The sequence below is a fragment of the Artemia sp. Qi Xiang Cuo genome, chromosome 12 (genome assembly GCF_049724085.1).
Source record: "Artemia sp. Qi Xiang Cuo chromosome 12, ASM4972408v1, whole genome shotgun sequence".
Classification (NCBI taxonomy): domain Eukaryota; kingdom Metazoa; phylum Arthropoda; class Branchiopoda; order Anostraca; family Artemiidae; genus Artemia; species Artemia sp. Qi Xiang Cuo.
The window spans coordinates 4792185-4805958 of NC_142805.1; the positions used below are offsets into that span (position 1 = coordinate 4792185).

The 13774-nt window shown below is 34.6% G+C and overlaps 1 protein-coding gene across 1 annotated transcript in view; it reads right to left on the reverse strand.

Annotated features, from left to right (window-relative positions):
• Positions 1-1791: 1791 nt before the first annotated feature.
• Positions 1792-13774, reverse strand: part of LOC148945678 (cytochrome c oxidase subunit 6A2, mitochondrial-like) — a 51919-nt gene continuing 39936 nt past the window's right edge. Inside the window, exons 2-3 of the mRNA XM_089097731.1 lie at positions 3426-3580; positions 1792-1938 (exon numbers count right to left, since the gene is read on the reverse strand). Of these exons, the coding sequence (XP_088953857.1) occupies positions 1846-1938; positions 3426-3580 (248 nt within the window). The 3' untranslated portion in view covers positions 1792-1845. The remainder of the gene's footprint in view (positions 1939-3425; positions 3581-13774) is intronic.

Here is a 13774-nt window from a genome sequence, read left to right on the forward strand (position 1 = left end):
AAACGTTCATAAATAAAATTAAAAGTTCTAGTGCCTTTTTTAAGCAATCAAAAAAATTGCAGGGGAACTAGGCCCCCTCCTTCACCCCTTTTTTCTCAAAATCGTCAGATCAAAATTTCGAGAAAGCCATTTAGCTAAAAAAAATTGTAAAATTAATACGCAAATTTCGTTTTAATTATTCCTGTACCGTGAGCCAAAATCAAAACCAACATTAATTTTAAAATGTTTAGAAATTAAATAAAAAAACAAGTTTTTTTTAACTGAAAGTAAGGAGCGACATTAAAACGAACAGAAATAATTCTGTATATGAAAGGGGCTGACCCCTCCTCAACGCCTCGCTCTTTACGCTACAGTATGACTCTTTCTCACAACTCTACTTTATAAAACAATAAAAAAATTTAGCGTAAAGAGCGGGGCGTTGAGGAGAGGACAGCCCCTTTTATATACGGAATAATTTCTGTTCGTTTGAAGTTTTAATGTCGCTCCTTACTTTGAGTTAAAAAAAACTTGTGTCTAAATAAAAAAAAAAAATACAAATCTTTTATCGATGCCACAAAGCTTAAAACATACACTTTTTATTACCTCCTGATTAATTTAATTTTTTAATTATTCTAAATCTATATGCAGTAGTATGGATGTGACGAATCGACATAGGATTTTCTTCAACATACCCTTTGATTCAACTATTATCTTCATCATGACAATATCAGTTAGTTTAGAAGCAAAAGAACGCCTTCGATTCTTACATACTTCCACTATCTAGATTTCCTCTTAGCGTCTAAAGGAGTGTATCTAGCTAAAAATCTTTTGAAGCATGATAAGGACAAAAGGTAAACATCTGGAGGATGGTGGTGATATGGCGGAAAACTCTCCCCTTAATGTCTGTTGGCATGAATGTGGCAGCTACTACCCAAAGTTTGTGGAGCAGTGCCAAGCTGGAATAGCTAGATAATATGGAGAGCTGCATTGAAATACCAGACGATGCAGACTTTTGTTAAAAGCCTCACAAAACCAACAAATCGCAAAATAAATACTTTTACATCTAGCCCTGTGATAGCACAACGCATTGATTATCTCCTTGCTTACCAATACGGGGCCAGTGGTTCGATTCCAATTGCCGCAAATTTGAACGAGAGGCTTGCTACCTGTCTCTATGAAAAAGACCCGGCAGCTGGAACGCCAATTCGATACCCTATGCGCCATCAAGGCGGCGGTGATAATTAAATGCGCGGCATATGCCGTTTTGGTCGAAAATGATTTATGTATATGTCACGGGTAAACTAAGCATGAGGAATCGAAAGGTGTGGTCAGAAATGACCTATCCTGTACCCTTACGAAGATAAAAAAAGAGACATAAGCCTCTAAGTGGCATATGTCATTTTTTTTTATCAGGTCTTGTTGCAATTCAGAATGACGGAAGAGGATTATCTTATGGAACTATAACATGGGGTCCTGGGATTTGTCCCCTTTTTTGTCAATGAAAAAGGAGATATACTCCATAAAATGGAAGAATTTGGAATTCGCTCGGAATACTCTAATTTAATTTATACCACTGAAAAGAGCATAAAAAGTTGGTTTATCATAGGTGCTTTTTATCCACATTAGCCTCATCCTTCAGAGAGACCACAGCCAACAAACTTTTTTCCGTTTTTGACTCTTCTGAAAAGTTACAAAAATGGCATATGTCGAACTTTAAATAATCACAGCCGAATGGTTCTCGAGGATCTTTCTCCGTTTTTCACAGGTCTACACAACAATCTTTAAACACTGATAAAAATTACTTTATATAGCTACATTTTTAATATACTTTATTTGTTACGCATTAATATTTCATATAACATTAATTTAATGATGCTCTGTTTCTTCATATCCATTGGGTAGAGCATTAGCGTGTGGATTGTGGAACAAACTCTTCTGACCATCACCCCATGGGAAACGCTAAAAAGAATTAAATTAAATATTATATAAATTAAATATGATATGAATTTTATATAATATAGTAACGAAAAATTAAAGGAATTATTAAATTGATTATTATTTATTATTAAATTATTAAATGAATTCGAATATTAAATGAATTAAATAATCGTCAATTTTCGTAAACAGACTGTATTCTTTTATAGTTGCTTTCTTAGTTTTTGTTGGTTTACATGGTTGTCAGTTTTGCAAATTCTCTATAATCATCAACTATAACAAGTCATTTTAAGCCAAGACTATATCAGAAACAAAGAAGCGATTAGAAAACCTTTGCCAAATAACAACCTTGCAAAATAGGTGGGATCTTGACTTATAAAATTTGACAGTCCTGCATAAGACAATGGGAAACTAATTAGAGAGGGATCTTTGGTGATTGATAAGTTGCCTAGTTGGCTTTTAGGTGGTAAGTCTACTGGTTGCAAAATTCTGCAATCATAGAATAAAATTGTGACGTCATGAAAAAATAGCATTAGCATAAAAATTTCTGCACATTTGACCCAGTTTCAATGAAAATTGCAAATAGTATAGCATTTTCATGTATTTAAGAATAACTCTAATAAAAGTTTTCATCTATTTTTTATCAGACAATTTAGTAACCATGAGAATGCAAATTAGGCTATAGAATAAAATAATATAAAAGTATTAAATAAAAAGGGCATTTCATAAAAATAGCATTAGTATAAAAAATTCTATGTATTTAACCTATTTAGAAAAAATGGCAATTGGTAGTGTTTTTATGTATTTATAAATAGTGCTGTCATAATTGCAGCATTTGCCACAACCTAGTAGAGAATGAACTCTACCCCATAGCTCATATACCCCATACCCCATAGCTTGGTTAGCTTAAGTAACCAAGTCTCCTTTTTATCTTTTTCTTTTTTAATTTAAGTTTTCCTATTCATTAACATATAATAGCTTTCTTCCACAGTAAGTTGAGCTATGACCTGAATAAGCTGCTAACTAAAACCTGCCAAGTTTCTATTGCTGAAGAAAGATTATAAAAAAAATTACCAGTAGTTTCAGTACTGAATAAAAAAGGGAACATCACAGTGATGTTGACACGAATTTTAAAAACATATAAATATTACGTCGGAATTTTTTGGGAGGGGGGGGGGCAACACCCGGGGCCTTGCCAGAGCTACTTTTTTTTACCCACTCTGAACGCAATCATCCAGCCCCAAAATCGTCTACAAATCTTATAAAGCAGCATAATTGGACAAGAGTATATAGAGTATATAGATGTAGAGAGTATAGAGTATATAGATTATAAAAAAAAACAACACACTGACAATTAAAAAAGGACCTTCATATTCCTATTGATTCTGTGAGAATTACAGTCCTTATCCCTCTTAGTCTTTATTTATTTATTGTATTTATTTATTTAGCATTTTTTAGTATTTAGTATTTGTATTTTTTAGTATTTATTTATTATGTAAATAAGTTTTTACCTTATTCCTAATCCTCAAATGCTCATATGGGATGAATTCAGGGCGTTCATGATTTTCATGTTCTTTTACATGCCCTAGCCAGGCATTCAACATACACAAACCAACCCCGGGAATTGCCACAAAAAACGACAGTTTTCTCCATAGTTTCCATCCACCTGAAACAGACAAAATACTAAAAAATTATTGTATATTAGGTGAATTAGAAAGTCAAAGACCTGTCAGCACAACTACAATATAAACAGAGGAAATAAAATAAAATGCAATATAAAATATAACCAAAGTAAAAAGAGGAAGAAATACCAAGAATTCAAATAACACATAACTGTTCTATCTTTGGAGTAAATACTGATTTACACTTAGTAGTAAAACCCAACTTAAGCTAAACTAGTCACAGCTGTTAGGACAGTCACCATTTTATTTTTGTTAAGGATTAATTAAAAAAAAATATAAATGTTATTACTTTTATAACTTTAATAAATCAAATAATATTAACATTTTGATTACTAAATATCAGTATATGTATATTAAACTGACAATGCACATTCATTTGTATTTTTTTTTCAGTAGAGTGCAAATTATGTTCTGGCTTTGGGAAGGCATAGGGGTTTTGAGCCCAACTTATGCTAATTTCTGCTCGTTTTGAGTTGAAATGACTATTTCTAAATTTTGATTGGATGTGTTTGGGGGAATGATGGGCGTGGAGGGGGGCTAATTGCCCTCCAATCACTTTTAACTATTAAAAGGGCACTAGCCCTTCAAATTTCCAATCGAATAAGCCTTTTTTGAAGTTTCTACAACAACGCCTTCTATAAAAACCTTACATGCCCCCAGGGCATAACTTAACACCCTTGCCTTGAGGTCCGTGGGGCTGTATCCTCCTCAAAAGCTTAATTTATGTCTGGAAATAAGCTACGCTGAAGCGAAAAGTCGTCTCAAGTTTTTCATGGGATGTGTTCTGGGAAATGGTGGGCGTGGAATGGGTGGTTATTGCCTTCCGATCACTTTCGACCATTAGAAAGGGCACAAGGGTACCCTCCAATTTTCCATTGAATGCACCCTTTTCGAAGTTTCTACAACAACTTCTTCAATACGAAGTGCCCTGCTCTAAAGGAAAAAAATAATAAATAGTACATAGTGCCAACATCGTTCTTATATGCCCTCAGGGCATAATTTAAAACCCTTGCCCCAAGGGTTGTAGGGGAGTGTCCTCCTCAAAAACATATTTTCTATCTGGAAATCAACTATGCTGAAAAAAATGGCTATCTCAAAATTTTGATTGGATGTGTTTGGGGGAATGATGGGCAGGGGGGGGGGCTAGTTGCCCTCCAATCACTTTCGACTATTAAAAAGGGAACTAGCCACTCCAATTTCCAATCGAATGAGCCATTTTCGAAGTTTCTACGACAACTCCTTCAATACAAAGTGCCCCGGTATGGAGAAGGAAAAAAAAAAAAATAATACATTGTGCCCACATCATCCTTATCAGACAGGAAAAAAAGCGTTTTAACCTTTTTGGGACATGTCCATTGAGGTTTTAGCCTCTAGATGAGAGAGAGGAGGGGTTTGGAATGATTCCCTTGCCCTCCCTGATGATACTCAAGATTGTAAATACTATGATGGATTAAACCTCAAACAATGATTTTGACTCAGGTTTTAACTGTATTAGATAGAAAAAACAAACAACTGAGAGTTAGGAGCAACATTAAAACTTAAAACAAACATAAATTGTTCCATATGTGAGTGGGATTGCCCCTTCCTCAACTCTTGCTTGCTACATTGAAATTTTTTAGTGCTTTAAAAACCCTTCTCAAGCCAATTAAACAACCCTTAAGTTTCAGAATTTATTCTTAAAAGATTGAGCCAAAAAGTCAATTTTAAGGTAAAGAGCAAAGGCTGAGGAATAAGCAGCCCCCTTATATACAGAATAATTAGTGTTTGTTCTAATTTTTAGTGTTGCTCCTTACTTACAGTTGAAAAAAAAAACATTTTATTTAATTTCTGATTGTGTTTCCCATGATGAAGGGAAAATCCATCCCTTCTCCACGAAAAATTTTCCCCTGCTTAAATTACCCCCCCCCCTCCCTCTAAATCCTCCCCAGACCAATTCTTCTTTGCTGAAAATCCCCCAGATAATCCTTCTTATTTTCATTGATTTTTTTTTTATTTCTATTTAACTTTTAATTATATTTGAATTCCTCCCTCCCTGGAGAATTTTCTACCAAAAATTCCCCTTCGAAAAGTTTCCATATATTTCTGAATTACAAATACTATATTTAAACAATGGCCAAATTGCATGATTTGTAGTTCTTTCCCCATATGTAAAATTTCCTCTGGTAAATTCCAGTTCCCTCAAGAAACTTTTTTTCCCACAGAAAATTCTTCTGTATATTTCCCAATAACAAATACTATATTTAAATAATGGGCAATTGCATAATTTACCCCCTCCCCCTGAGAAATTCCAATCCCCTCCAGAAACTTTCCTCTCCATAGAAAATTCTTCTGTATATTTCCCAATAACAAATACTCCAATGGCAGAATTTTCTCTGTAGAGGGAAGCTTCCAGAGGAAAATTTCCACAGGGGGGAAGGATGGGAAGTGGATTTCCTGGGATGATTTGAAAAAGGGTCTGAAATTTAATTAGGAAAACAAGCTTTTTCAATTAAAAATAAGGAGAAACATTGAAGCTTAAAACAAACAGAAATTATCCTATATGTGAGGGGGGGGCTACCCTTCCACAAACCTTGCTCTTTACACTGAAGTTGTTCAGTCTATCATTTTTCAGCTTCGAAAGGGTATCATCAATACAATTAATAGTCTAGTTTGTCTCTTTAGTAATCTTGTGCCTAGGGTCCTCCATGCTTTGATGGTGCCTAATTTTTGGACATTTGTAAAATTTTTGTAAAAAACATTTTACAATATTTTGTAAAAAAAAGAACTTTAAAACTTCACTGTTGTCTGTCTGGTCCTTGTCTCATTAAGGTTGATTCAATTTACAGGTTCATTGGTTGAAACAAGAAAGAAGCATGGGCAGAATGAATGGGAAATATATAATTTTGGCTATATGTTTGCACATTGGGGGTGGGGGGGTAAAGTATAGCAGAGCTGCATGGAAAATGTGTTAGCTACAATTATTCTGCCTATTAATAATAATAATTTATTTTCTGCCCTTTTTACAAATGAAGACAAATAAGTGGAGTAATAAAAAAAAAAAAAATAAAAAAAAAAAAAAAAAAAAAAAAAAAAAAAAAAAAACACTAACTTACAATTGCAGTACAAGACGAGATAGAGGTAAGTCAGCAAGAAACTGCATGCTTCGGCGGTAAGCTCTTGCTTCTATCTTCCCAATTTTAGTCACTGGGTCAATTATTCCATAACGGCTGCTACTAAAACTATTTGAAAACCACAAGGGCAAACGTAACAAAATTTTTGCCAACTTGTAATAATGGGTACGCAGCTGTCATTTTTGCGTAACTTTTAGTAACTCCCAAAATGGGGATATATATAGAAGGCGTAACTACAGCGTTGAATATTTTAGCAAGAGTCGATTTATAAACACCATTTCTCAAGCTTTCTGCTTTTTCATGACATTTTGTAAGACACCGAGACACATTATCTTTAATAAGCCCGATAGTGGATCTAGTTGTAAGACCATAATCAATATCTAGATACCGCAAACTATCCGATTCATAAATAACAATACCTTCGATATCTAACGAAGTAGAAAAACTCTACTTTGCAGGCCTGTTAAATATGCATAACTCTAATTTAGATACATTTACAGCAAGGCTAATAAACTTTTAGAGTTCAACAATCTTAGCAAGGTTATCCCATAGCCCAGAAATAGAAAAGCTACGTAGCAGTAAGTCATCAGCATATGACAAATAACTGATATCTAGCCCATCAACGTTGAAGGTTCCCTTTAACTCTCTAGTGGCAGTATATATGGCGCAATTGGATACAGTTGGGCATAAGCAAGAACCCTGTCTTAAATTTTTAAGCAGAGGTACACCTTCTGAAAGAATCGGACAATTATTTTGCTTATGTCTTCCTAACACAATACGGATAACTGTATTACTGTACCAAAACTGTAGAATCAACACTATGTAAGCATCAACGCCGCAATCCAGAAGTGATAATAATGCTTGAAAGTGCAAAATACTATCAAAAGCGGCAGATATGTCAACACTGCAGGTAAACACAGAAAAACCTTCTGTAGAAGCTCTGTGCATAATGGTCCATATAATACGGTGAGCTGTGGCACAGCCAACATCAGTTCGGAACCCAAGCTGCTTGCCTAAACTATCCATTAAAAGAGAATAAGCATATTTAAATAAGGTGAGATACTGCAAGAAAAGGGCAGTCTAATACCAATTTATCACTCAATCACAAATGCCTTAAACAAAATTAATCAGCCCAATTAACAATTCCATTGCTTGCTTAGGAGATGACTGTGTTGATATGATATATAAGGTCACTCTCTTTGGAGCGTGCATAGCTGTGATGGCCCCAGGCAGGTTGGTGCTGTGGTGAGTTGTTAGTAGTAGTAGTAGTATTGCTTTCTTTTTTCCTGCTGTGTATCCAGTAAAAATTACAACAATGTCATAGCAAAATCTGTTTCTTGCAGCCTGTGGGTGATTTGCATGGTGAAAACTACCAGACAGCATAAAACATGTCAGTGAAATACATAAATACTTAAATTATTTAAAATAGGTAAAATATCAATTTTACATGGGTGTGTAAAATTATGGTAAAATACCCAATTTTACCAGTTATAACACTACAAAAAGCAAATCATCTTCTGAAAAACAGTGCTTGGAGTCTACAGTCTTCTGCTGGCTTGATACAAAATTCTTTCTTCTTCTTATGTTTCAGCATTATGGGTAAAAGGGGTCCATATCCAGATAGTCAAGGGGCATGGAATATATAATAATTTTTTTTCTCCACAATATTGGGGGGGGGGGCAACAGCCCCCCCCAAACGACACCCCTGGGTGTTTGAAGCACATTAACAGTTTATATTGCAGGGTTTGCTGTACAGATGTCAGCATATTCAATTCAAATAGGCAATGGTCAATTGTTTCATTTTTTATATTGCAATGTATATTCTTTGTTTCACTTTCTTTGCTGGTTCTAATCTTCTTCTTACTTCTCAATTATAATTAACCAAACTGAAGCAGTTTTTAGGGTCAGGGAAACCATACTAAACTATATTATAGCTCCTTAATAAATGAATGATCTCCCAGAATAATGTTCTTTTTTCATTTCCTGGAAGCTTGGCATTAAATAGCTCACTTGTGTCTGGCTTTATTTTTAGTCTTGAGAAAATATGCCCTGTCCTTTTTCTGACTCCACAATACTATCAAACAATTCGTGGTAACGAACTGTAAGTAAGGAGCGACCCGGCTCAATGGTAACCGAAACTCTAGAAAACGGGATTTTGATACCAATAGATATATCAAAAGAATCAGATTTCAATGCTGATTTCAAATATATAACTTTCATCAAGTTTAGTGCTACTCATCAAAAGTTAAGCGTCTGAGAAAATTTGGCTGATTTTCAAAAAAGGGGGAAAGACCCCTAAAAGTTATAGAACTTTAGTAAAAATCAAACCATCATATTCAGCGTATCAGAGAACCCTACTGCAGAGGTTTCAAGCTCCTATCTACAAAAATGTGGAATTTTACATTTTTTGCCAGAAGAAAGATCACGGATGCGTGTTTATTTGTTTTTTTTTGTTTGTTTTTTTCCCAGGGGTGATCGTATCGACCCAGAGGTCCTAGAATATCGTGGGAGGGCTCATTGGAACGAAAATTAAAAGTTCTAGTGCCCTTTTTAAGTGACCAAAAAAAATGGAGGGCAACTAGGCCCCCTCCCACGCTTATTGTTTTCCCAAAGTCATCCGATCAAAATTTTGAGATAGCCATTTTGTTCAGAATGGTCGAAAATATTATAAATAAGTCTTTTAGGATGACTTAATCCACCGAAGTTCCCAGAGGGAGGGCTAAAAGTTATTAAGTTTACCCATTGTTAACATTTCGTTTTGGTTTTTGGTAAGTATACAGACGTTTTCTGGTGGTTTTTTTCGGGTTGTGGGGGGGCAGGGGGGGGCGGGGGTTATGTTGGAGGATCTGTTCATGAAGGAAGCTTTCTTGGGGGAAGGGAAATTTCCATGAAGGGGGCACCGGACTTGCCAGCATTCTTTATTGGTTATTGTGAAGTATACAACCATTTTCAGGAAGGATTTTTTTTGGAGGGGGGGGGGGGCTCGAGGCCGGGATTACTCTGGAGAATATTTCCGTGGAGGATGTTTCTTTGGGGTAAGGGACATTTCTATGAAGGGTGCGCCGGATTTCCAAGCATTATTTAAAAAACGATCAGAAATTAAATAAAAAAACAACAAGTTTTTTCAACTGAAATGTAAGAAGGAATATTAGAACTTAACACGAACAGAAATTATAACGTATGTGAGGGGGTTCTCCCCCAAGTCAATACCTCGCTCTTTACACTACGGTTTTTTTTAGTGCTTTCAAAAGAGCTATCTATTCTAATTAAACGGCCTTTGTGATTCAGGGGTTTGTGAATCAAAATTTTTTTTAACTTTTGACGTAAAGAGCGTGGTATTGACTAAGGGAGAACCCCTTCATATACGTAATAACATATACGTAGTAAAAAAACAATAAAAAAACAAGCGATACGGCTCAATAGCAATCGAAACTTTTAAAAACGGAATTTTGATGTCAATAAATGTATCAAAAGAATGTGTTTATAATGCTGATCCTAAATATATAAATTTTATTAAGTTTAGTATTACTCATCAAAGGCTACGAGCCTGAGAAAATTTACTCGATTTTTTAAAGAGGGGGAAACATCCCCTACAAGTGAAAGAATTTTAATGAAAATCACACCGTCAGATTCAGCGTATCAGAAAACCCTATTACATAGGTTTCAAGCTCATATCTGCAAAAATCTGCAACTTTGTATTTTTTGCCAGAAGAAAAATATACGAATATAGAAGTTAGTTACGTAAGTTAATTTGTAAAGACATCCATTTAGCAAAAGAAAAGTAAAATTTTTATGCAAATAAAAGCTGCATTAACTAAAAAACGATCAGAAATTAAATAAAAAAAACAAGTTTTTTAAACTGAAAGTAAGGAGCGACATTAAAACTTAAAACGAACAGAAATTATTCCGTATATGAAAGGGGCTGTCCCCTCCTCAACGCCTCGCTCTTTACGCTAAAGTTTGACTCTGTCTCACAACTTTATTTTTTAAAACAATAAAAAACTTTAGCGTAAAGAGCGAGGCGTTGAGGAGGGGACAGCCCCTTTCATATACGGAATAATTTCTGTTCGTTTTAAGTTTTAATGTCGCTCCTTACTTTCAGTTTAAAAAACTTGTTTTTTTTATTTAATTGCAACTAAGAACAGGGGCATAGCTACAGTATTTTTATTGGGGGGGGGGGTGCGATTGGTGTAGGTGCTATTCAAGCCGTAGTGAAGAAAAGCAACTATTTAACAAGCATGCTATTTGGTGAATTTAAAAACATAACACAATACATCATAAATAATAAACACAGATTAAACAATCATAAATATATGTGCTTGTGCTCGGCTTTTACTAAAATTGTCACCAATGAGCTGCTGCTGATGACAGTAGGTATAGTGCAAAAAAGCTTTTGGATGGGGGAAGGTAAATGCCATATACACTTGGCTTCTTTCGGCCAGGTTCACCACTAATTCTGCAGTACATATCCCCCCTCTACTTCCCCCAAACCCTATGCCCAGAAAAGGATGCTCAGTCTCATAATTGAACCAAGCTCTATCAAACAGTTCGTGTTAACGAAATTTAAGTAAGAAGAGACCCGGCTCAATGGTAACCTAAACTCTAGACAGCAACATTTTTATCAAAATATATGCATCAAAAGAATTATATTTTAAGGCTGATTTCAAATATATAAGTTTTATCAAGTTTAATCCTACTCGTCAAAAGTTACGCACCTGAGAATATTTGGCTGATTTTCAAAAAAAGGAGGGAAGACCCCCTAAATGTTATAAAACCTTAATAAAAATCTCACCATTAAATTCAGCGTATTAGAAAACCTTACTCTACGGGTTTTATGCACCCATCTGGAGACTTGTGAAATTTTCTGTTTTGTGCCGGAAGAAAGATCAAAAAGTCGTGTTTATTTGTTTGTTTGTTTTTTGTTTCCAAAGGTTATTGTATAGAACCCAAGGTCGAAGCATATCTTGGGAGCGCTCATTGGAACGGAAAGTTCTAGGGCCCTTTTTAAGTGACCAAAAAAATGGAAGGCAAATGGGCCCCCGCCTACGCTCATTTTTTTCCCAAAGTCACCCGATCAAAATTTTTAGATAGCCATTTTGTTCAGCATGGTCAAAAATATTATAAGTATGTCTTATAGGATGACTTAATCCCCCTAAGTTCCCGAGGGGAGGGCTGAAACTTATGAATTTTGCCCATTGTTAACATATAGTATTGGTTATTTGGAAGTATACAGACGTTTTCCGGGGTGATTTTGCGGGTTTGGGGGGGTGTGGGGGGGGCGGGGGGTTATGTGGGAGGATCTTTCCATGAATGAAGTTTTCATGGGGGAAGGGACATTGCTATAAAGGGGACGCCGGACTTCCCAGCATTATTTAAAAAAGATCAGAAATTTAATATAAAAAAACAAGTATTTCAACTGCAATAGCAGCAAAATCGAAACTTCAAACGAACAGAAAATATTACATATATTATTGGGTTCACCCCGTAGTCAATACCTCGCTCTTTAAGCCAAAGATGTTTTAGTACTTTCATAAGAGCTATTTATTCTAATTAACGTCCTTTGTGATTAAGCGGTCATTTTTAAAGAACTGGAACAAAATTCGAACTTTCGCTTAAAGAGCAAGGTATTGACTAGGGGGCGAATCCCCTAATAAACAAATTAAAAATATATGAATATAGAAGTTCGTTGCGTTAGTTAATTCGTAAGTTACGTATATTTATTACTAATAAAAATTTTCGTAAATAAAATTAAACAAGTTTCGAGAAAGCCATTTAACTAAATAAAAGTAAATTAATATGAACATTTTGTTTTAATTATTCATGTACGGTGAGCCAAGATCAAAACCTGCATTTATTCAAAAACGTTCAAAAATTTAATAAAAAAACAAGTTTTTTAAACTGAAAGTAAGGAGCGACTTAAAACTTAAAACGAACAGAAATTATTCCGTATATGAAAGGGACTGTCCCCCTCAACGCCTCGCTCTTTACGCTAAAGTTTGACTCTGTCTCACAACTTTATTTTTTAAAACAATAAAAAACTTTAGCGTAAAGAGCGAGGCGTTGAGGAGGGGACAGTCCCTTTCATATACGTATATTTATTACTAATAAAAACGTTCGTAAATAATATTAAATAAGTTTCGAGAAAGCCATTTAACTAAATAAAAGTAAATTAATATGAAATTTTTTTTTTAATTATTCATGTCCGGTGAGCCAAGATCAAAACCTGCATTTATTCAAAAACGTTCAAAAATTAAATAAAAAAACAAGTTTTTTAAACTGAAAGCAAGGAGCGACATTAAAACTTAAAACGAACAGAAATTATTCCGTATATGAAAGGGACTGTCCTCTCCTCAACGCCTCGCTCTTTACGCTAAAGTTTGACTCTGTCTCACAACTTTATTTTTTAAAACAATAAAAAACTTTAGCGTAAAGAGCGAGTCGTTGAGGAGGGAACAGTCCCTTTCATATACGGAATAACTTCTGTTTGTTTTAAGTTTTAATGTCGCTCCTTACTTTCAGTTTAAAAAACTTGTTTTTTTTATTTAATTTTTGAAAGTTTTTGAATAAATGCAGGTTTTGATCTTGGCTCACCGTACATGAATAATTAAAAAAATTAAATAAAAAAACAAGTTTTTTTAACTGAAAGTAAGGAACGACGTTAAAACTTAAAACGAACAGAAATTATTCCGTATATGAAGGGGGCTGTCCCTCCTCAACGCCTCGCTCTTTACGCTAAATTTTTTTTATTGTTTAAAAAATAGAGTTGTGAGAAAGTCAAACTTTAGCGTAAAGAGCGAGGCGTTGAGGAGGGGACAGCCCCTTCATATACGGAATAATTTCTGTTCGTTTTAAGTTTTAACGTCGTTCCTTACTTTCAGTTAAAAAAACTTGTTTTTTTTATTTAATTTTTGAACGTTTTTGAATTAATGCAGGTTTTGATTTTGGCTCACCGTACATGAATAATTAAAACAAAATTTGCATATTATATTTGGTTAAATGGCTTTCTCGAAACTTGTTTAATTTTATTTACGAACGTTTTTATTAGTAATAAATATACGTAACTTAGAA